Raw genomic sequence first — 24,600 nt, 5'->3', positions numbered from 1 at the left:
CTGGAAGCAAGAGAAAGCTTGGTTGTGGAGAAAGCAGGGTAAGGAAAAGTCACCAGGAAAAAAATATGGTCAGTTCCCTGCTTCACAACTGAGAGCAAAGGTGACTGAGGATGAGAAATGGCTGGACCCTTGCCTGTGTTATTCTTCAGGACAATTTTTATGACCACCAAACAGAAAGTGACAAGATCATTAGACACTTCTACTCTTTCAAGTGTGAGAAGCCTTCTTGTTTCACAAATGTCTCACGTTGAACTATCCAAAACTGTAATGCCAGTCAGTCCAGATGGTAACATGCCTGAGGCTAGGATAGGTGCTCAGGTGAGGACAGCTAGGCAGAAGAGATGAAGGAAAAAGAGCATTTTTCTACCTAGTTTTGAGCACCGATTATGTACCCAGAGCCCAATTCTTTTTCCTTTGAGCTACCAGTCTCTCTGTTTCATACATTTCTTATAATTGCTAACTTTATTATATGTTGACAGTTACATGTGTATATCTACACGTATTTATATAGTCACATCAATGTTTAAATATTAATCAAAGCTTTAAACTTTTTTTAAAAAAGATTTTATTTATTTGACAGAGAGATACAGTGAGAGAGGGAACACAAGCAGGGGGAGTGGGAGAGGGAGAAGCAGGCTCCTTACCAAGGAGGGACCTCAATGTGGGACTCGATCCCAGGACGTGGGATCATGACATGAGCCGAAGGCAGACGCTTAACGACTGAGCCACCCAGGCGCCCCAGCTTTAAACTGTTTTAAAAACAAAATTAACTAATATGTCGTGTTCTGGGACAGAGTCACACAAAATAGTCTACTGGTCCACAGAAGCAGCATCTTGTCAGAACGTGTTAGTTTCAGATTCTCTGGGCCTACTCCAGACCTACCAAATCAGAGTCTCTGGAGGTGGGGCCCAGAAATCTGTATTTTGATAAGCTCACCAAGTGATTCTTATAAATGCTGAAGCTAATGCAAAGATGCACTATTTTAAGGCAATGATTTTAAGACATGGATTGACTTTACATGACTTAAAAAATAGAATGTGTTGTTTAATTTCCACAGATTCATGAATTTTCCAATTTTCCTTGTGTTCTTAATTTCTAAGTTCATCTTGTCAAGGTCAGAGAAAATGCTTTGTAGGATATCTATTTTTTAAAAGATTTTATTTATTTATTTATTTGTCAGAGAGAGAGAGAGCACAAGCAGGGGGAATGACAGGCAGAGGGAGAAGCAGGCTTCTTGCGGAGCAAGGAGCCTGATGCCGGACTTGATCCCAGGACCCTGGCATCACGACCTGAGCTGAAGTCAGATGCTTAGCTGACTGAGCCACCCAGGTGCCCCCTCAAAGTAATATTTTAACTGTAGGAACTATTATTGTTTCATTTTACAGATGAGAAAGCTGGAGTTTGTTTGTTTAAAAGATTTTATTTATTTGTCAGAGAGAGAGAGCAAATGCCAGAGTGAGCACAAGCAGGGGGAGCTGCAGGCAGAGGGAGAAGCAGGCTTCCCACTGAGCAGGGAGCCCGATGCGGGGCTCCATCCCAGGGTCCTGGGATCATGACCTGAGCCGAAGGCAGACGCTTAACCAACTGAGCCACCCAGGTGTCCCATAGGATATCTATTTTTACAAAATGTATTGAGAATTGATTTGTGACTTAAAGTAGAGTCTATACTGGAGAATGTACCATGGACACTTGAAAAGGAAGTGTATTTTGTTGTTGGGTAAAATGTTCAATAGTTAGAACTGGTTTTGTCTGTGTGTTGTTCAAGTCCTCTCACTCATTCTCTGTTTGGTTGTTTATTGAAGAGTGGGGTATTACAGTCTCCAACAATTATTGTAAAACCGTATTTCTCCCTTCAGTTTTTCAGTTTTTGCTTTTTATATCTTGGTTTGTTATTACATACATAAATGTGTATAATTGTTATATTTTCTTGGTGTATCAAATCTTTTATTAATGCATAACATCTTTCTTTGTCTCTTGTAACCATGGAACCCAACCCGGGATTGAACTCACAACCCTTAGATCAAGGCCTGAGCTGAGAACTGACTGAGTCACCCAGGTGTCCCATCTTGTAACTGTTCTTGATTTAAAGTCTGTTTTGTCTGGTATTAGTTTAGCAATTTCCCCTCCTTCTTGGCTACTATCTGTATAGAATATCTTTTTCTGTTCTTTCACTTTCAATCTATTTGGGTCTTTGGATCTAAAGTGAATTTCTTGTAGACAGTATGTAGTTGGATATGTATTTTAAATCCATTCTACTAATCTCTGGAGAGTTTAATACATTTACATTTAAACTAATTACTGACAAGAAGGGATTCAATTCTACCATTTTGCTTTTTATTTTCTATATGCCTTATAGCATTTCCCCCCCCCCCCATTTCCTGCACTACTGTCTTCTTTTGTATTTAATTGACTTTTTTGTAGGTTTTCATTTCTTTCTGGTTTTCTTTTGCGTATATTCTATAGCTATTTTCTTTGTGGCTACCATGGGGACTATCTTTAACCTCTCAAAGCTTTAATGTTCTAATTTGAATTTATACCAGCTTAACTTTAATAGCATATAAAAACTGAGCTCCTATGCAACTTCATTCCCCTTTCAGGAAGAGCTAATGAGAATGATATTGCCTGAGTTGAGGCATGTTTAAAATTGCTTTCCTATAGCCTTGGTATTACAGGTAAACTGTCCCACAATATCTCTCCTTTTATAGATGCTATTCCACTGTCTTTTTGTACTGAATGTTTATGTCAGGAACATAATGTTGTACTGATTTTCCTCTTGTTAAATGACTTGGTCTTTCTGCTTAGAATCCATAAGAATTTTTTTAATCTTTAAAGTCTGATAATTCTACCTGTCCTGAGTCAATTTCTTCAAGGCAAATGTGGTGCTTTTAAACTATAATAAAATATATACACTTGGAGCCTATTTAATTTCAAAACGTTTTTTAAATTAGAATTTAAAAAATTAGTTCCTTTCCACTGTTTTCTTTTCTTTCTCAGAGACTCCAATTATACATCTGTTGATCCTCCTTGCCTATATTCTGTAGCAATCACTTTCTGATCTTTTTATTTATTTATTTTTTGAACTTTTAAACATTTTTTTATTTAACTTTTTAATCTTTTAAAAAAAACTTTTTATTTTTGAATCGTTTTCTTGGCTCTTTTCACTTATATTCTCTATATTCTTTACTGTATTTTCAGCTAATTTATTCTCCCTTGGACATCCTGTAATTTAATCTTCATTTCTGAGATAATTTTACCTTTGTCAGTCTCTTTCCTGAGCTAATCAACTCCATTTTACATCATCCTCTGGTTTGGTCTATTTTGTATTTTTTGCATTTCTGTTTCTTGTGATCCGTGCTCCACCCCCCACCCCCAGCCATATCTACAATTGCTTTGTAAAGTATTCTAAATTCAGGTTGCATCATTGTTTTGCAATTTTCCTCTGCTGTATGATAGGAATTTTCCTGAGTGTTTCCATCTGACAACACATAATTGATTTTCATTTTTAACACTTACTGTATCTTTGTATGTATGCTTGATTTTATTTATTTATTTATTTATTTATTTATTTATTTATTTATTTAGGTTTGTATTTGGAATGTGTTGGGTTTTTTGGGACCATTTATTTGAAGGAGGAATTTCTGGATGATAAAGAGGGAAGGTTTAAATATTTTTACTAATGTTCAACTCAAGAGTTCCCTCTTCCATTGCCACAGCATAGGGTTGTTTCTTTAATGTAAGATACCTTTATTTCTGGTCAGACTTTCTCTGATCCTTAGATCTCACCTATTTAAGAACAATCCTTATTCTGAGCTCCTTCTTTCTTTTTCTTCACCATCTACTGAGGCCTTCTGGGGCCACTGCTATTTTCAGGGTGCCACTCCTTTTCTCCCTTAGAAGTAGTACCTTCCAAAGATCTCAGGCACTTTCCAAGCCACTTTCTATGACTTCTCTTACAGAGAAGTCTCAGATCTGCTCTCAGTAGTTCCCTTCAGGGAGGGTTCCTCTCTTTTGAGAGGTGAATCTTGTTGATATACCTATGTTCTGCTACTGGTAGGACCACCCACGTTCTCCACTCTTGTACAGCCACATCTATGTGGGCTCCAGCACCAATTCTGCTAGTCTCTGGCATTTATCTCACTCCTGTTCTCTTAAATTGGAATGTGTAGTTTTTCCTGTTTGTGAGTTACACTATGAGGATAAGTTCTGGGTATTTTTATTTGCTCTCAATTTTCTATTTGATGTTTAAAGATTTTATTTATTTATTTGACTGAGAGAATGAGAGAGAGAGCACAAGCATGGGGAGTGGCAGGCAGAGGGAGAGGGAGAAGCAGGCTGCCGCTGAGCAAGGAGCCCAACGTGGGGCTCGATCCCAGGATCCTGGGATCATGACCTGAGCCGAAAGGAGATGTTTAACTGACTGAACCACCCAGGTGCCCCACAGCATTCTTTCTTGATTAAAACTCTTCACAGTGTAGGGATAGAGGGTACATAACTCAATATCGTAAAAGCCATCTCTAAAAAACCCACAATAAATATCATTCTCAATGGGGAAAAACTGAGAGCTTTTCCCCTAAGGTCAGGAACATGGCAGGGATGTCCATTATCACCACTGCTATTCAACATAGTACTAGAAATCCTAGCCTCAACAATCAGACAATAAAAATAAATAAAAGGCATCCAAATCAGCAAAAAGTCAAACTTTCACTCTTTGCAGATGATATGATACTTTATGTGGAAAACCCAAAAGACTCCACCCCAAAATTGCTAGAACTCATACGGGAGAATTCCAGTAAAGTGGCAGGATATAAAATCAATGTATGGAAATCAGTTGCAATTTCTATACACCAACAATGAGACAGAAGAAAGAGAAATTTTTTTAAAGATTTTATTTATTTATTTATTTGAGAGAGAGAGAATGAGAGGCAGAGAGCATGAGAGGGAAGAGGGTCAGAGGGAGAAGCAGACCCCCCGCTGAGCAGGGAGCCTGATGCGGGACTCAATCCCAGGACTCCAGGACCATGACCTGAGCTGAAGGCAGTCGCTCAACCAACTGAGCCACCCAGGCGCCCAGAAGAAGAAAGAAAAATTAAGGAGTCGATCCTATTTACAATTGCACCCAAAACCATAAGATACCTAGGAATAAATCTAACCAAAGAGGCAAAAGACCTGTACTCAGAAAACTATAGAATACTCATGAAAGAAATTGAGGAAGACACAAAGAAATGGAAAAACGTTCCATGCTTATGGATTGAAAGAGCAAATATTGTTAAAATGTCTATGCTAATTAGAGCAATCTACACTTTTAATGCAATCCCTATCAAAATACCATCCACTTTTTTCAAAGAAATGGAACAAATAATCCTAAAATTTGTATGGAACCAGGAAAGACCCTGAATAGCCAAAGGAATGTTGAAAAAGAAAACCAAAGTTGGAGACATCACAATTCTGGACTTCAAGCTCTATTACAAAGCTATAATCATCAAGACAGTATGGTACTGGCACAAAAACAGACACATAGATCAATGGGATAGAATAGAGAAGCCAGAAATGGACTCTCAACTCTATGGTCAACTAATCTTCGACAAAGCAGAAAAGAATATCCAATGGAAAAAAGATATTCTCTTCAACAAATGGTGTTTCGGAAAATTGGATAGCCACATGCAGAAGAATGAAACTGGACCATTTCCTTACACCACACACAAAAGTAGACCCAAAATGGATGAAAGACCTAAATGTGAGACAGGAATGAAGAGAACATAGGTAGCAACCTCTTCCACCTCGGCCACAGCAACTTCTTGCTAGACACATCTCCAAGGGCAAGGGAAACAAAGGCAAAAATGAATTATTGGGACTTCATCAAGATAAAAAGCTTTTGCACAATAAACAGTCAACAAAACCAAAAGACAACGGACAGATGGCAGAAGATATTTGCAAATGACATATCAGATAAAGGGCTAGTATCTGAAATCTATAAAGAACTTATCAAATTCAATACCCAAAGAACAAATAATCCAAACAAGAAATGGGCAGAAGATAGGAACAGACATTTCTGCAAAGAAGACATCCAAATGACCAACAGACACGTAAAAAAGTGCCCCAAATCACTCGGCATCAGGGAAATACTTGCTCAACATCACTCAGCATCAGGGAAATCAAAACCACAATGAGGGGGCGCCTGGGTGGCTCAGTCATTAAGCGTCTGCCTTCGGCTCAGGTCATGATCCCAGGGTCCTGGGATCGAGCCCCACATCAGGCTCCCTGCTCAGCGGGAAGCCTGCTTCTCTCTCTCCCACTCCCCTGCTTGTGTTCCTGCTCTCGCTGTCTCTGTTTCTGTCAAATGAATAAATAAAATCTTAAAAAAAAACCAAACAAGCCACAATGAGATATCACCTCACACCAGTCAGAATGGCTAAAATTAACAAGTCAGGAAACGACAGATGTTGGTGAGGATGCAGAGAAAGGGGAACCGTCCTACACTGTTGGGGGGAATGCAAGCTGGTGCAGTCACTCTGGAAAACAGTATAGAGTTTCCTCAAAAAGTTGAAAATGGAGCTATCCTATGACCCAGCAATTGCACTACTGGGTATTTACCCCAAAGATACAAATATAGTGATCCGAAGGGGCACCTGCACCCCAATGTTTATAGCAGCAATGTCCACAATAGCCAAACTATGGAAAGAGCCCAGATGTCCATCAACAGATGAATTGATAAAGAAGATGAGGTATACACACACACACAAACACACACACACACACACACACACAATGGAATATTATGCAGCCATCAAAAAAAGAAATTTTGCCATTTGCAACAACGTGGATGGAACTAGAGGATATGGTGCTAAGCAAAATAAGTCAGCAGAGAAAGACAAGTATCATATGATCTCACTGATACGTGGAATTTAAGAAACAAGGCAGAGGATCATAGGGGAAGAGAGAAAAAATGAAACAAGACGAAACCAGAGAGGGAGACAAACTATAAGAGACACTTAATCTCAGGAAACAAACTGAGGGTTGCTGGAGCAGAGGGGGGTGGGTGGGATGAGGTGGCTGGGTGATGGACATTGGGGAGGGTATGTGCTATGGTGAGTGCTGTGTGTTGTGTAAGACTGATGAATCACAGACTTGTACCCCTGAAACAAATAATACATTATATGTTAATAATAAAATTTTTTTTTAATTTAAAAAAAGAAAAAGAAATACATTGCCTTTCTTCGTCAGTAGGAAACTACTTCTTCTGGTGGAAAATTCATGGGTAAAGTGTATAGGTTTTTTTTTAAGTTCAGGATGGGATGTGTGATCATATTTCTTTTTTTTTTTCTTTTTCTTTTTGATCATATTTCTATTCTGAGTGTATCTTTTAAAATCATGGATGAGAGGTGCCTGGGTGGCTCAGTTGGTTAAGCCTCTGACTCTTGATTTTGGCTCAAGTCATGATCTCGGGGTCATAAGATCGAGCCCCATGTTGGGCTCCAGGCTCAGTGTGGAGTCTGCTTGTCCCTCCCCCTCTGCTACTCCACCCCCCCACTCTCTCTCTCTCTCAAATAAATAAATAAATAAAATCTTTTTAAAAAATCATGGATGAATTGGGTCTGCTTATTTGAAAGGTCATTTCCACATGGCAGAACCTGTAGATCACTATGGTCTTTGTGTCTTCCACACACTAGGTGACACCTAAGCCAAGGAACTGTCGCCATGTTTCATTTCTGATAAGTTTTGACAAGTCTGTCTTCAGAAAAAAAATTTTTTTTGAAGATTTTATTTATTTATTTGACAGAGAGAGACACGGCAAGAGAGGGAATACAAGCAGGGGGAGCGGGAGAGGGAGAAGCAGGCTTCCCATTGAGCAGGGAGCCCGATGCGGGGCTCGATCCCAGGACCCTGGGATCATGACCTGAGCCGAAGGCAGGTGCTTAATGACTGAGCCACTCAGGTGCCCTTGTCTTCAGAAAATTTTAATGCTATGGGAATTTCTAATTAAATTGTGATTTCTACCTCTCTCAACGCAAATGTTACCTCAGGGCCTCTCTGTTTTTAATTAAATCCTTCCTTTACTGTCAACCCATTGAGTCATAATTCCCTTTAAAATTCTGCACCAGGAGACCTGGTGGAGAATTTCTAGAGGACACACCACACCCCCAGGGCAAGAGGCTTCTGTGTTAGTAGCTCTGACTAAATCTCCAGTGTCTACTTCCAAAAATTCTGTTTCAGTGATCTTTAAAAAACAAGAATTCTTCCTTCTGTGCCTCTTTCCTTCTGGTCTTGACATAGTAGGTCGAATTATTTGTTGTGTTTCACCAGCTAAAATGGGTTTTGGGTAGGATTCTTCCAGAAGCCCCCTCTCAGGCAAGGACCTATATGTAAGTGGCTTATTGAGGAAAGTTCTCAGGAGAACCAGGGAGGGAATGGTGAAGTAGCTTCCCAAAGGGGCTGGGACCAAGAGTGAGGTTGCGTGTGATGTCTCAGGCACACCTGGTCCTGCTGTGACCTCTAGGGCAACAATTAGGCTTCAGAGTTTGTTCTGTCCTAAAGACACAAGCTTTTTTTTTTTTTTTAAGATTTTATTTATTTATTTGAGAGAGCACAAGCAGGGGGTGGGAGTAGAGGGCAGGGGCAGAGGGAGAGGGAGAAGCAGGCTCTCGGCTGAGCTGGAAGCCCGATGTGGGGCTCAATCCCAGGACCCTGGGATAATGACCTGAGCCGAAGGCAGATGCTTAACCGCTTAACTGACTGAGCCACGCAGGCGCCCCAAGACATAGGCTTTTGTACTCCCAGCCAATGACTGGTTAAGGGCCGCCTGGGGTGGGGATTAAGTGGACTTGTAAGACTCCCAGGCACTTCCAACCCTCTACAAGGTGGGATGAAGTGAAATGGCGTGTGGGGGTGGGGGAGGGGGAGGGGCAGTAGGAGTCCAGTGCCCAAGGACAATCCTCAGACAGCTCCAAGTAAGGGTAAGCTTTTAGCAGCAAAGCATGGCGAAGCTGGAGGACGGGTGCACAGAGCTGATAAAGGGGAACTGAGAGCATGGACTGGGGGAGCCCTGCAGTGACCACTTCTTGCAGATAAATCTATTCTCAAAGTACCTGTTATGAGCTGAATTGTGTCCCCCTCAAATTTGTATGCTGAATTCCTGACCCCAGTACCTCAGAATATGACTGTATTTGGAGACATCTTTAAAGATGTAATTAAGTTAAAATGAGGACATTAAGATGAGCCCTAATCCAATCTGACTGGTATCTTTATAAGGAGATTTTGACACAGACGGATATACAGAGAAGACCCTGGAGAGAAGACGGACATCTACAAGCCAAGGAGAGAGGTTTTAGAAGAAACCCATCCTGACACACCTTGATCTCAGACTTCCAGCTTCTAGAACTATGAGAAAACAAACCTCTACTGTTTAAGCCACCCAGTTGGCTACGGCAGCCCTAGCAAACCAATATAGTATCCTTTGCATCTGGAAGCAGAAGGTATCCTTTTTGTAATTATATTACTTTTAAAGCAAAAAAAAAAAAAAAATTCAAATGAGAGGCTTTCTGTACCTAGATACCTTGTAGGAAAGCCACAAAGTTAGTAAAAATACTTATATTGTAATTCAGTATTTCTCCTCTGTTAAATGAAATGATTTTGCCTTAATTTCCACTTGCCCCTAATTCAGCCACAACACTGTCCAACATGCCAGCTACTGCTAAATATTTCATAATCGCAGACATAGATTCTACCTTTGTTCCGATCTACATAAAAAACATTCCAGGGGCGCCTGGGGGGCTCAGTCGGTTAAGTGTCTGCCTTCGGCTCAGGTCATGATCTCAGAGTCCTGGGATCAAGCCCCATGTGGGGCTCCCTGCTCAGCGGAGAGCCTGCTTCTCTTAGTGCTCTCTCTCTCGTGTTCTCTCCCTCTCTCGTGTTCTCTCTTTCAAATAAATAAAATCTTAAAAAAAAAAATTCCAAGGCCTATTTTACCAAATGCTTTAAAAAGTTTTAAATAATATTGTATTTCCTGGTTGCTTAGTCTCATTCAACATAATGGTGATCTATTGCTCTTCCTTCCTTCAGCAGATGCCTGCAAACAGAACAACTATCTTTCCTGTATAGCCTAAAAGAGCCACAATGCTTTTGTGAAAAAAAATTATAGTTATGGTGCCTGGAATCCACTACCTGGAACATAATATCTCTGCATGGGAACAGCATCTCTACAACAACCAAGAAACAGCTATTTTTGAGAAATCCAGACATATTACAATTTCACAGATGTAGTCTTTATTGGGTATGATTGGAAATGTTCTTTTCCTTTCATGAATAAGAATAAGAGAAAGCTATGACTAACGGAATTCCATATTCATAATTTTTTTTTGCATTTAAATTAACATTATTGGTAAGTATGAGATATCAGGACTGTATAAGGCACTTAAAAAGCCTTGGTCGGTGGTGCTTCCAGAGACATGGTGAGCAGGGGAAATAAATCAAAATCAGAATAAGTGTCTATTCCTTTGGGGTCAAATCACTACCACTTTATGATGTGATCAACCTGCCCCAAGGTGCCTGACTGTCCCCAAGTGCATGTGGCTAAAAGTTAGTCACTTTGCTGGCACACCGGGCAACAGTAATGGCAGTAAGCACATTCAACCTTGGTAAGGGGAAGTCCATGTCATTGAGCCCATTTTATTTATGAATCCATGGAGCAAGTTCTGGGGTGACTAAGAGAGGAGGCTGACCTCCAGAGAACATGTCCTCTTGTCTTCCAGACTGTGGAAAGTCCCCTCCATTTTGAAGATTCACAAGATGCATAAATACATTTACAGTTTGGACCAATTTTAAGAGGATCTTGAATCCAACTACATACCTCTTGTCCCATCTTCCTTGTCATCCATTTTCTTATCTTGCCCCTTCCAAGTCCCTGACCATACACCTAGCAATTTGCCACCCTTTTTGTATCACTGTAGGACCTTATCTCGGGTCAGCTTCCCTAATAGGAAAAGTGGACAACAAGATGTGTTACCTGAACTTCTACCCACTAGAAGGAGTTTTCTTCTCTACAGTCCTTCAAGGATGTTCTGAATATAATATAATGGCACATATATTATGATAGTATACTTTTGGCCACCGCCAGCGTCCTGTACCGAGTATTCTCTAAAGGCTAAAAGCTTTCCCTCTTAGCTCACTGAACATAGGAAGCTCTCTGTGAGGTCCTAGGTATAGGCTGAGCATGGACGACATATGATAGGAGTGGATGTACTGGGAACGGAAGCAGCTCCTGCAGCTTACCTGTATGTTCAGACTTGGGCCTGGTCTTCTAAGTACCACTTGTAATTAATGGACGATGTGCACTCTAGTGTATGGTTTGGGATCAGTTCGGGCTATATAGTCACCAAATATTTCATGGTTAAGTGTTTTTATTTTTTTTTATTTATTTTTTTTTAAAATTTTATTTATTTTTGAGAGAGAGAGCATGAGAGGGGGGAGGGTCAGAGGGAGAAGCAGACTCCCCGCCGAGCAGGGAGCCCGATGCGGGACTCGATCCCGGGACTCCAGGATCATGACCCGAGCCGAAGGCAGTCGCTCAACCGACTGAGCCACCCAGGCGCCCATGGTTAAGTGTTTTTATACTGTCCTGGAGTCTAGTAGCAAACCAGGTGCTAGTTCTCAAAAGAGCCATTTGCTGAAGAGGTGTTTTCTCAATGATACTCCATTAGGGCAAAGCTAGCTTCACCTGGCAATTTCAAATGATTGTCCTCCTGGCCTTAAGGTACATATGTTTCTATCACATCAGTATATCTCAAACCAAAGGCCACCAGCCCCCATCTTTACTTTGCTCTAATTGGTCAAATAAGAGATTATCTCATGCCTCAATTTCCCCCCCACCTGCTCTCCCCACCCACTGATTTAAAAAAAAAAAAACCAAAATGAAGAAGAAATAAAGGATGGAGGGTTAGAGAGCCCTTTGGGAAATTTTCCTATATTGGGCTCTGGATCCCATAAAACTGCCATATAAGTATTTATCCTTCTCATGGGAAGCATATGGGATTAACAGACTGTGACAATGGTCTTTTATTTTTCCATAATATTTTAACTTCTATCTGTTAAAAGCCTTTCAAGACCAAAGAAAGCAACTTAAAGAAAGCAATTTATATTATAAAACTTTTATTTGATCTAACACTTGATCTTGCTCTTTTGAGTTCAATGGCTTCACCAGGGGAGATGTGAGTGAGGGAATTCATACCTTTTTATTATGGAAAGTTTCAAACATACATAGAGAGAATGGAATCCTGAGCTTCCACGCACCCACCACCCAGCTTCAATGGTTATCAACACTCGGTTCCTCTTATTTATATTTTGTCCTTCTCACCACTAGTTTTTTTTTCTTTTGCTAGAGTATTTTAAAACAATCCAAGACATTATATCATTTCACTTGTAAATACTTGGGTAAAAATCTCTTATCACATACAAATTTTATAACCATAACATAACCATAATTTTATTATACCCAGCAAAATTAATAATTCCTTAATTCATCTCAAAATCAGTCTGTGTTCAGTTTTCCCCAATTGTCTCAAAATGTCTTTTTATAGTTGGCTTATTTAAATCAGGATCTAAACATAATCTACATATTGCATTTGGTTGGTAGGTATCTTTAGCCTCTCTTTTAAAAAAAGTTAAATACAGGCTTTCTATTGAAGTAATTTGTATTTCTTCCTAGTTCCTAAAACAGACATTTCTAAACCGAACAAAAAAGGCTTCGCTGAAGAGCCATGTATTAGACTTTCAGACTGGTGTAAGAAAACTGATAAATGAATAAGTGAATTTGAATAAATTAAGGTGCACATTCAGAACAGAACGGTAGCTTTTAGTTAGAGACACGCAAACCAAAGGCAAAAACCTGCCAAGATGAAGGCAGGTTTTTCATTGTTATTTATTTATTTATTTATCTTTTACTGCTCCAGTCAATGAAAGGAAAACTTGACTGAGGCCCCAGGGCCTGGGCCTGGGGTAGGAGGCCGCTCCCACAGCCAAGGAAGAGCAGGTGCAGGGGCCTTAATTGACCTTCTTCTTGGGGCCAGATTGCTGGCGTTAGCTGCATTTCTTGAAGCGGGGTGACAGCGCCGGGGTGCGGGCGAACGTCACATGTCTGCCGATTATCTTGTCGCGGTTGTATTTCTGGGCCAGTGGGTGAAGAGAAGTCTCCATGATGCCACCTCGCAGGCAAAGCACCAAGTGCAGGGCAGACTCTGGATACTGTAGTCTGAGACAGTGCCGCCGTCCTCCTGCTGATTGCCCGCAAAAATCCCCCGCTGCTGGGCCGGCGGAATGCCCTCCTTGTCTTGGATTTTGTCTTTGACCTTCTCAGTGGTGTCACTGGGCTCCATCCACCTCGAGGGTGACGGTCTTGCCGGCTAGGGTCTCCCCAAAGATCTGCAACTCTGCCTCTGCCGCAAGACCACCTCCTTGAAGAGGAGTCGTCTTTTTTTTATTTTTTAAAAAATAAGTACACCTGGGTGGCTCAGTCATTAGGCGTCATGACCCTTTAGGTAGGGTCATGATCCCAGAATCCTGGGATTGAGTCCCATATAGGGCTCCCTGCTCAGGTGGGAGCCTGCTTGTGCTTGAGCACTCTCTCTTTCTGCCAAATAAATAAAAGATCTTAAATATATATATATATACATACACATACATATACACACTATGTGTTTTCTTTGTTTCCCTTTAATTTCATGCAGTGTTCATCTTGATATTATATAAAGTGCATTGCCAAACTAGAATACAAGCTTTTTAAAAGTTTAACAGATACTTGATGCAATTAAAAAAAAAGATGGCAGAGAAAGTTCCCTTTGGTTTAAAGTCTTATACCAAAAAAAAAAAACAACCCTTTCTTATACATACACAAGCAGTGTTTCCTTTTTGCCTTCGCATACGTTAGTGTAAGATATTACTGCAAAATCAGGTGACTCCAGGGCAAACACTTGGGCACAGAGCAGGGTGACAGTCATTGTAAGGAATTGCTTTTTTCCTGTGCGAGAAGCCACTCTTGTGTTGGCAGTTTTCCCGGGGAGGAAGTGGAAGGCTTTGGTGAAGATTGTCACCCATCTCCAAGGCCAAGTTGAAAATGACTTTAGGATGTCATCGCAAAAGCGACATAGGCGGAAGAGCTGTTTCAAATGTTCTTATAACCGAACTTTAGGAAATCACACTTTGTAAAGAGGTGCAAGAAAACCAAACACGCAGACACCCAAAGTAGGTGTCTCTCCAAAGAAAAACAGAGATGTTCCCAATCTGTTTGCCAGGAGGCTTAGGCACCCCTTGGCATGTTGTGTATATGCGCTTCTGGTTCTCAGAGGTGGAAGAGTGGAGGCTCTCTTATTAGGAGAATACTATGTTCAGTGCTCCCTAGGACAGTTTTCTAGCCAGGATCAAACTGAAGAGAAAAGGAATTCATGAAGCACACCCAAGAATTTTGTCACAGTAAAGAATTGTCAGTCCCAATAAAAAATGTGGAAAAACTGCTAGAAGCAGCTTTTTTTCTAGGAGAGCAATGTAAGCCAGTGCACCTGCCCCCTGTTTTGCCGAGAGTTCATAGTCAGATCTGTATTTGTGTTCTTAAAAAATTTAGTGTTTTTGCCAGCTGAGAAATAATGTCGTCAGTGGTCAAAATTGGTACCTCTCCTCTTGAACCTCTCTGTATATTATCTATGATACTGATTTCAAGAGTGCACCAGAAAATTTGTCCTAAGCCATCATCACCAGGGACTCACTGTGTACAGTGAGAACGGCCCCCCGACCACTATTTCCCCAGCAGCTGAGCTCCAAGGCCACCATCTTGCTGGGGCTGAACTTCGCCACTCTTAAATCTCTATCAATCAAATAGATTGGCCACTCTTTCTTTGTTACTGGATTCATTTTGGTTTTGTTTTATGCCATTTATTTATTGAAGAAACTGGGTACTTTGTCATGTGGGATTTCTCACATTATGGATTTAGGTTTGTAATCTTGTGATGTCATTTAACATATTTTTCTATCCTCCATATGCTTTATAAACTGATACCTGCATTTAGAGGCTTGATGATCTTTGTTTTTGTCATGAATACTTTGTAAGTGGTGCACTATAGGTTCTACCACATCAGATCAGGAGGCACAGGGCGTTGTCCAACTTGCAGTGAGGTTGAGATTAATCAGTGAGTTCAGGAGATTCCAGCCTGGTTTAAAGTTTGTCATCAACTTTCCACCCAAAACTTTTATTTTATTTTTTAAAAGATTGTATTTATTTGTCAGAGAGAGAGAGAGAGAGCACAAGCAAGGGGAGCTGTAGGCAGAGGCGTCCCCACCCAAAACTTTTAATAATAATTGATGACCATTGCCTAGATCCATTATTTCATAAAGGAGTGCAAAATAGTGATTTTTCTGTTTCCACCATTTTTTTGGCATTTATTAACTCTGGTTTTTCTATAAATTACTTTCTCTCATCATTGATTCCAACAGTCTGAAATATAAGACATGCAGGAAAGGCACTTGGATCCTTCCCCTAAAAAAAAAAAAAAATTCAACTTTCAGAATAACGAGATCATACTCTAGCAATGTCCAGGGGTGGTCAATGAGGTTTTTGGGTTTTTTAAGCCACTACATTTTGGGGTGGGCTTATTATGCAGCAATAGGTATTCAAAACAATTAATCACAAAGGATCAGCATGTAGCAATGAGGTTTCAAAAAATTATTAGCATTATGAGGGGCGCCTGGGTGGCTCAGTCGTTAAGTGTCTGCCTTCGGCTCAGGTCATGATCCCAGGGTCCTGGGATCGAGCCCCGCATCGGGCTCCCTGCTCGGCGGAGAGCCTGCTTCTCCCTCTCCCACTCCCCCTGCTTGTGTTCCCTCTCTCGCTGTGTCTCTCTCTGTCAAATAAATAAAATCGTAAAAAAAAAATTATTAGCATTATGAACCCATGGACATTTATATATTCCAATATTTTTCTTTTTTTAAAAAAGATTTTATTTGTTGGGGCACTTGGGTGGCTCACTTGGTTAAGCCTCTGCCTTCAGCTCAGGTCATGATCTCGGGGTCCTGGGATGAAGTCCCATATCAGGCTCCCTGCTCAGCGGGGAGTCTGCCTTTCACTCTCCCTCTGTGCTCTCTCCCTCTGTCTCTCTCAAAAAAATAAATAAAGGGGCACCTGGGTGGCTCAGTCATTCAGCGTCTGCCTTCAGTTCAGGTCATGATCCCAGAGTCCTGGGATTGAGCCCCGCATCGGGTTCCCTGCTCCGCGGGAAGCCTGCTTCTCCCTCTCCTGCTCCCCCTGCTTGTGTTCCCTCTCTCACTGTGTCTCTTTCTGTCAAATAAATAAATAAAATCTTAAAAAAGAAAAGAAAAGAAAAGCTACAAAAAAGAAAGTTGTTTTTTAAAAAAAATAATAAAATTAAATAAAATCTTTAAAAAATATTTTGTTTGTTTATTTGAGATAGAGAATGAGAGAGAGAGCAGGAGTTGGGGGGGATGGGAGAGGCAGAAGCAGACTCCCCACTGAGCAAGGAGCCAGATGTGTGGCTTGATTCCAGGACCCCAGGACCCCAGGACCATGACCTGAGCCAAAGGCAATGCTCAACCAACTGAGCACCCAGGCGCCCCTGCATTTATTTTTCTATAATTTTCCCATTTTTCTACTGGGTTGTTAGACTAGGATTTGAATTTCTTTTCACTATTTAGAAAATCAGTATATATTAGGGATATTAGCCCTTTGGGATATTAGTTACAATTTTGTCCCATTTTTAATTTTCTTGATTTTTATTTTTTTAAAAGATTTTATTTATTTTTTTGTCAGAGAGAGAGCACAAGCAGGGGGAGTGGCAGGCAGAGGGAGAAGCAGGCTCCCTGCTGAGCAAGGAGCCTGATGCAGGACTCGATCCCAGGACCCTCGGGTCATGACCTGAGCCGAAGGCAGACGCATAACTGACTGGGCCACCCAGGCGTCCCAGTTTTGTCCCATTTTTTAATTTAACTTTTTGACATTGCTGATGGTGTTTTGAGCAGGCATTTAATTTTTTTAAAATTTGAGGTAGGCAAATTTATCCATTTTCCTTTATTGATTTCAGGTATAGAATCACAGCTGGGAAAGTCCTCCTCTTTCCTATAGGTCATAAAGAAATTGACCTATACTTTCCTCTAGTATTTGTATGACTCAGTCTTTTCTTACATTTAGATATCTGATCCATTTGGAATTTATCCTGGTGTAAGGTGCAAGGAGTGAATCCAGTTTTATCTTTATCCACATGGCCATGAGTTGTTCCAACACCATTTGTTTATCAAACGCTAAATTTCCATATGCCTTTGGAGTCTATCTTTGGATTTTATATTCTCTTCTATTAGTCATCTGTCTATGCACCGATAGTATAATGTTTTAATTACAGGGGCTTTATAAATGTTTCGATGTATGGGTAGATGCCCATTGCTATTTTGGGGGGGCAAGGGGGAGATTCCTGGCTAGTCTTGTATTTATTTTCCAAAATAAATAATAATCGACTTGTCTAGCTCCAGAAAAAAAACTAGTAACTTGGATATTTTTATTATTTTATTATTTTTATTTTTTTAAAGATTTTAATTTATTCATTTAAAAGAGAGAGCAATACAGAGAGAGACCATGAGCGGGGGGGGGGGGAGAGGCAGAGGGAGAGGGTGAAGCAGGCTCCCCACTGAGCAAAGAGCCTGATGTGGGGCTCGATCCCAGGACCTCAGGATCATGACCTGAGCTGAAGGCAGATGCTTAACTATCCCCAAGTAACTTGGATATTTTTATTGGGGTCACATTAAATTTGTAAATTTTAACTTGGAGAAAGTTGATATCTTTCTGATACTGATTCTTCTGATCAAAAATATGGCATCTTTTCCCATTTGTTCAAGTCTACTTTTTGTCCTATAAGAATGTTTTATGGTTTTTCTCATAGATTTTACACAGTTCTCATTAAATTTGTGCCTACATTTTGTTTTATTTTGCTTCTGCTATTGTAAATGGGATCTGGGATCTTCTTTCCCATTATTTCTTCCAAGTGGTTACTGTTGTTACTGTTTCTTCTAAGTGGTTATGAAAACTATTTCTGTATGTTAATTTTATATCTTGCTACTTTACAAAATGCTTTTACTATTCATAGGAGGTTTTCATTCATTACAAGTTTCCTAGAAACATATCATCTGCACATGTATGTAATCTTATCTCTTCTTTTTAAATTCTTATGCCTCTAATTGATTTTTCTTGTGTGAAAATAGTGGCCATCCTTGTCTGTTTCTGATTTTTGCCGTGAGATCCAAACCAAGTATCTGATACTGAGTGTCTTATATTTTAAGATTTTATTTATTTATTTATTTGAGTGTCTTATAATCCAGTTCAGTTCTGACCATAACTCCCCACAGGGGGTCTGTGAAGACCCCACAGGTGAAGGTTCTCAGTCCCACAAGACTGGCCCCACATTGGATGCTGGTTGAAAATCCTGGGTGGTGGAGCGCCTGGGTGGCTCAGTCGGTTAAGCGACTGCCTTTGGCTCAGGTCATGATCCTGGAGTCCTGGGATCGAGTCCCACATCGGGCTCCCTGCTCAGCAGGGAGTCTGCTTCTCCCTCTGACCCTCTTCCCTCTCATGCTCTCTCTCTACCATTCTCTCTCTCTCTCAATAAATAAATAAAAATCTTTAAGAAAAAAAGAAAATCCTGGGTGGTGTTCTTAAGCCATTTGCGCTTCTGCCTTGCCGGCTACACTGGGGGCTTCTTACAACCTCCTCAGGTTGGTAATTCACTATTTACAGTTACCGTTTTATTATAAAGGATATTAATGAACAGCCAAATGAAGAGTACATAGGGCAAGATCTCGAGAGGAAGGGCTTGGGCCACAGAGTTTCCCCGCCTTCTCCTTACAGAATCTAAGCCTGCTACCCTCCGAGCTTATCAAGGTGTTCACCGACTGGGGAAGCTCCTTTGTGCTCTAGGATTATTAAATCATTGTCTTCATGACTGAACTCTCTCCCCAGTCCCTCTCCCTTTCCCCAAGGTTGGTATGTGTGTGTGTTGGGGGGGATTGCTGAGATTTCCAACCCACTAATAGCATGGTTGTTTCCTCTGGCCCTAGCTCCCATCCTGAAGCTATCAAATTCCTCTCCCCACGAATCATTGCCACGAATCATCTTGTTAGCATAAACTCAAGTATTGAGTTTATAAAGTATTAAGTTTATAAACTTAAGTATCAAGGGACTCGTGAATAACAAGACATTCCTATCATTCAGGAAATTTCAAGGGTTTTTGAAGCTCTGTGCCAGGAACCTGTGACAAAAACCAAATTTATTGTTTATTATATCACAAACAGGAAAAACTCTAGAGTTTGCCCATTAAAACTGATGCTAAATTTGGGGTCAAGATATATAATGAAAGTATCCCTCAATTTCTATTTCATTGAGTCTTTAACATGTATGGGCTTTGAATTTGTCAAATGCCTTTTCAGGGTCTATGGATGTTATTAGTTCATTTTCTCCTTACATGTATAAATTTGATACATTATATTAACAGATTTCCTAATATTAAATGATCTTTGCATTCCTGAAATAAGTTATGTATTTATTTAATGTGCTGAGTTATGTTTGCTAATGCTTCACCCTTTTTATTCATTTACTATCAATACTATCAATATTATACTTTGTTTCACAAAAAAGAAATTAGAAGTATTTCTTCACCTTCTATGCTCTAGAATTGTTGAAGTAACATTCAGATGATCTTTTCTTTAAAGATTTAGTATAAATCCTCTGTGAAGCCATCTTGATCTGATACTTTTTTGTTGGGTTTCTGTTTTACAAATTTGTATTTCTACATAATTTTGTCCATTGAGACTTTATGTCTCTACTGGGTTCAGTTTTGGTAAATTATATTTCCTAGAAAATTATGTATTTCATTGAGATTTTCATATTTATTTCCATAAAATTATATAAACAGTAGGCTACATTTTGGTGGCCACATATCCCTTATCATTTAAGCTTATATATTTGTACTTCTCTCTTCAAGAAAAAAATATCTAATAGTTTGTGTACATTATTAATATTTTCAAATAATAGGCTTTCTTATGTATGTACTACTTTTACTCTGTTTCTGTTTTTTTAATTCACTAATTTTTCACTCTTAATAATCCCTTCCTTATGCTTTCCTTTGATCTTTTTCTATCAAATGTTTCATTTACCTTCATTTCATCGATATAGGTATCTAGTGTATGAATTTTCCTCTGATAATGATTTTTACTGTAGATCATGTATTCAGATGGAATGATTTCATTTTTAGTAGCAGTATTTCCGAGAATTCTATTTTTTTCATTTTCCCTTTTTCTGCAGGAATCACTTAAAAGTATGTGCATTAAAAAAAAAAAATTCCGGGCGCCTGGGTGGCTCAGTTGTTAAGCGTCTGCCTTCGGCTCAGGTCATGATCCCAGGGTCCTGGGATCTAGCCCCACATCAGGCTCCCTGCTCAGCGGGGAGCCTGCTTCTCCCTCTCCCACTCCCCCTGCTTGTGTTCCTGCTCTTGCTATGTCTCTCTCTGTCAAATAAATAAATAAAATCTTAAAAAAAATTCCAAGTGGAAGAAACTTGATTATTAGCACTATCAATTTCTAGCATTGGGATCAGACAGCACTGTTTGTGTTATTTGCATTTTATTGCAGTTTTTCTTTATGGCCTGAGATACCCATATGGACATTCCATGTGCACTTCAAAGTGAGGTATATTCCCTAATATTGGGATTCAGAGTTTGATGTATATTTGTAAGAGTTACCATATTGATTATGTTGGTAGGTCGGGGCAACTCAAAGTAGCCAGTCTACTCTGTCACTATAAGCACATAATAGTTCAGCTGATCCCCTGCTTTGGTAGCAAGACTTTCTCCATGAAGGAAGTAGTACACTGATTTACATTCGGGGCAAGCTTCCTATCGCACGGCATCTGGTAACCACACTTCATGAACTAACACCTGTCTCTAACCACATTTTCTGTAGCACTGGATTAGGTTTCCTAAATCCTTATTCATTTTTTTTTTTTTTTTGGTCTACTTGATTTGTCTTTGCCTGAAAGTAATGTGTTAAACTTTTCTTTTGTTGATGTGTTTCTAGTTCATCTGCACTTCCTGTAGTTTTTACTTTACGAAAGTTGATTGCTGTGTTATGAAGCGGATATGTATCTCCATTGTTAATTTAGCCAGTAGCATTATAAAAAGCCCTTCTTTTTCTTTTTAATGTTTCTTGGTCATAATTCTAACTTGACAGACAGACATGACCCTTGCATTTTCTGTGTTTTATATTTTGCCTGGTATATATTTGTCTGTCCATCCTTTTATTTTTAAACAGTCTCAGTCTGTCTGTTTTGGGGGTTAGACTTTGTAGCAGGGTTAGACCTTGCTTTGACGATTTGAAAATACTTTTATTTAATATGTGAGTTTGCCTCATTTATATTTTGATAAAGACCAACATGTTTTTTTCTTTTTCAATTTAAAATGTTTCACTATAGAGATGCCTGGGTGGCTCAGTCAGTTGGGCGTCTGCCTTTGGCTCAGGTCATGATCCCAGGGTCCTGGGATCGAGTCCCACATCGGCTCCCTGCTCAGTGGGGAGTCTGCTTCTCCTCTGTCTGCCGCTCCCCCTGCTTGTGCTCTCTCTCTCTGACAAATAAATAAAACCTTAAAAAAAAAGTTTAAAATATTTCACTATATGGTCATCTGATTTTTTTTCTCTTTCTTTTGAGCTTCAAAAATATTTCTTTTGGATAGGGAGTTCTATATTTTGTTCTAATTATTACTTTCATGATAATACCTTTGCAAAATATCATTTCCTTCCTTTTTTAGATAATGGTCCACTGGTCCCCTACTTTGAGCAATATTAAAATTAACAAGTTCCAACTTCTTCACCTTTTGCTTCCTCTCCTTGACATCTAGTTAAAGTGATATATTATTATTCACTCTTAATAACTATAAGGCAGTGGTGAGCTTATCCTATTTTTCATATATTCTCCCTTTCCCCATTTTTGATATGCACTTTATCTACATTGTCAGAGCACATAATAAGTACATGCCGTTCTGTCACCCTTACCCTTGACATTTGCTTTTAGTTCTACAACTAAATAAATTCAGTGTTTACTGCCAATCTTCATGTTGAAGTTTTTCTAGTTATTTCACAGTTGCATAAAGGTCATTCTCTAGTAGATTCCTCAGGAATGATCTCATGGGAACATTTGCTGAATTTTCACATGTTCGTAACAACTTGTCTATGGCCTTTATACTTTCTGGTCATTTTAGCTGGATATAAAATGCTTGGCCCATATTTTCTTGAGTATTTTGAGGATGTTACTTTATTGTCTTCTGGTATAAAGTGTTTTGGTGGGAAAACATTGATGCAAAACTGATATCCTTTTACTTATAAGTAATTCAATCTCCTTCCTCACTCAGATCATTCCTCTCCCCAGGATAGCCCACATCTGATGACTTGTTGGGATGGGAATTCAAGGGCCTGGTCACCTTCAGAGCACCTCATGGGGTCAACTGAGGCCTTGTTGGGATTTTATCACAATCCAACTTCTCCCTCAAACTAATACAATAATGTAAATAATAGAAAAGCCCAAACCTGCTTTTCTCTTTTCCGCTGCAGATATTGGTACCAAGAGTACAATCTAACAGATATTATAATATCTCTGTTCCAGAGTATGCTTCTCAAGGACCTTAACCCACAGTACTGTTTTCATGAGTCAAAATAGCCTCTCATCACACCTCCAACTGACTCTGCTCTTCTGCTCTAACGCAACCTATGTTTGTTCTTTCTTGGAGATGGAAAGCAAATGTGTAACTTAGGTAAACCCCCTGCTTAAAAGCCCCACTTCCAACTTTGTTTAGAACCCATTTTGGTGGGGTTTCCTTTCTTCTTCTTAAAAAAAAAAAAAAAAGGATTTGGAGTGCCTGAGCAGTTCAGTCAATTAAGTGTCTGACTCTTGGCTTCAGCTCAGGTCATGATCACAGGGTTGTGAGATCGAGCCCTGCGTTGCACTCCATGCTCAGCCTGGAGCCTGCTTAAGATTCTCTCTCTCTCCCTCTGCCCCTCTATCCCACTCTCTCTGTCTAAAATTATTTTAAAAAAAGGAATAAACCTAGACTTCAGTATCTAAAACAAGGTAAGAGTTGAGATAGGATATAAAAAGGTGCCACCACTTGTGAGCATGAGCATGAAGAGAGTAGTGAAAGGTGCCAGAGCCCCACCTCCACTGGGGGAGACCCTTTTGGGGTACTTGGGTGGCTCAGTTGGTTAAGTGTTTGTGTTCAGCTCAGGTCATGATCCCAGGGTTCTGGGACTGAGCCCTGCACTGGATTCCCTGCTGAGCAGGGAAGTCTGCTTCTCCCTCTGCCCCTCTCCCTGCTCACTCTTTTCTCTCTCTCTCAAATAAATAAATAAAATCTTTAAAAAAAATAAAATAAAAAAGAGAAAGTAAGACCCTTTTGATCAGTATCAGTTTCTGAGTGTGATTTCAATTTCCATCCTATTTGTATAATATGAAATCAAACTAGTCTTGTTTACAGAGGGAGCATTCCCCTCTCTATTTTGGCAGTCTCTGGAATGAGATCTGCTATATGAAGTTGTTACTCTTATTTTCTCTTTCTTTTTTTTAAAGATTTATTTATTTATTTGAGAGAGAGAGCATACACACGTGCATGGGGAGAGGGGCAGTGGGAGAGAATATCAAGCAGACTATCCAATACAGGGCACGGTCCCAAAAATGATGAGATCATGACCTAAGCCAAACCAAGAGTGGGACCCTCAACCGACTGAGCCACCCACATGCTCCTGTTACTCCCATTTTCAAATCCTCTGTTTCATTTTTACACAAAACAAATTTTGAGGGACAGCGATGGTCACTGCCTTCCCTGTTCCTGACTTTAATGGCAGTGCATTTAGCCATTTAATATGATGTTTGCTCTTAGTTTCTTAGAAAAGGAAAATAGACTAACTCTTTATCATAGTTAAGAAATGTCTGGTGCCTCTTGTTTTACTTAGTGTTTTTTCCAGGAATGGTTCTTGAATTTTCTCAGCTGCTATATAATATGATTGTATAACTTTCAATTTGAATTTATTAATATGATTAATTGGGTTGATGGATTTCCTAATTTTGTACTATCCTTAAGGGCCTGAAATAAATTCTATTTTTTAGGTTTATTCTTAGGTGGTTAATAGTTTTTGTTGCTATTGTCAATGTAATCTTATTTGCTATTACATTTTCTAATTGGTTATTGCTGGTATATAGGAAGACTATTGATTTTTGCACTTTGATCTTGTGTGTGGTCACCTTGCTGAATTCTCTTATTCTAATACTTTGTCAGTTGATTTTTTTAGGTTTTTCTAAGTAAGCAATAGTGTCATCTGTAAATAATCACAATTTGCCTCTTTCTTTTCTAATGCTTATGCCTCTTATTGCTTTCCTTCCCTTCTTGAATTGGAGAGAACGTCTGACACCCTTTTTGAATAGTTATGGTGATAAAGGTCATTCTTGTCTTACTCCTGACTTCAATTGGAATGTGTCTATTGTGTCACCAGTAAGTGTGGCATTTGCTGTGGGGTTTTTGTTGTTG

At 39.7% G+C, this 24,600-nt stretch overlaps 1 protein-coding gene and 1 pseudogene across 1 annotated transcript; both read right to left on the bottom strand.

The window, feature by feature from the left end:
- Positions 1-13,069: 13,069 nt before the first annotated feature.
- Positions 13,070-13,365, bottom strand: LOC112811893 (ubiquitin-ribosomal protein eL40 fusion protein-like). The gene is made up of 2 exons (XM_073903579.1): positions 13,236-13,365; positions 13,070-13,194 (listed from the first exon to the last, which is right to left on the bottom strand). The coding sequence occupies exons 1-2, from the start codon at positions 13,363-13,365 to the stop codon at positions 13,070-13,072; spliced, it is 255 nt and encodes an 84-aa protein (XP_073759680.1).
- A 710-nt stretch (positions 13,366-14,075) lies between these two features.
- LOC112811726 (metaxin-3 pseudogene) lies at positions 14,076-14,812 on the bottom strand (annotated as a pseudogene).
- Between the last annotated feature and the right edge of the window lie 9,788 nt (positions 14,813-24,600).

Source organism: Callorhinus ursinus, unplaced genomic scaffold (assembly GCF_003265705.2).
Source record: "Callorhinus ursinus isolate GAN/ISIS: 27379988/994484 unplaced genomic scaffold, GSC_fseal_2.0 scaffold18, whole genome shotgun sequence".
Classification (NCBI taxonomy): Eukaryota; Metazoa; Chordata; class Mammalia; order Carnivora; family Otariidae; genus Callorhinus; species Callorhinus ursinus.
The sequence above is the reverse complement of the archived record's forward strand: the minus strand, read 5'-3'. Positions and strand labels throughout refer to the sequence as shown.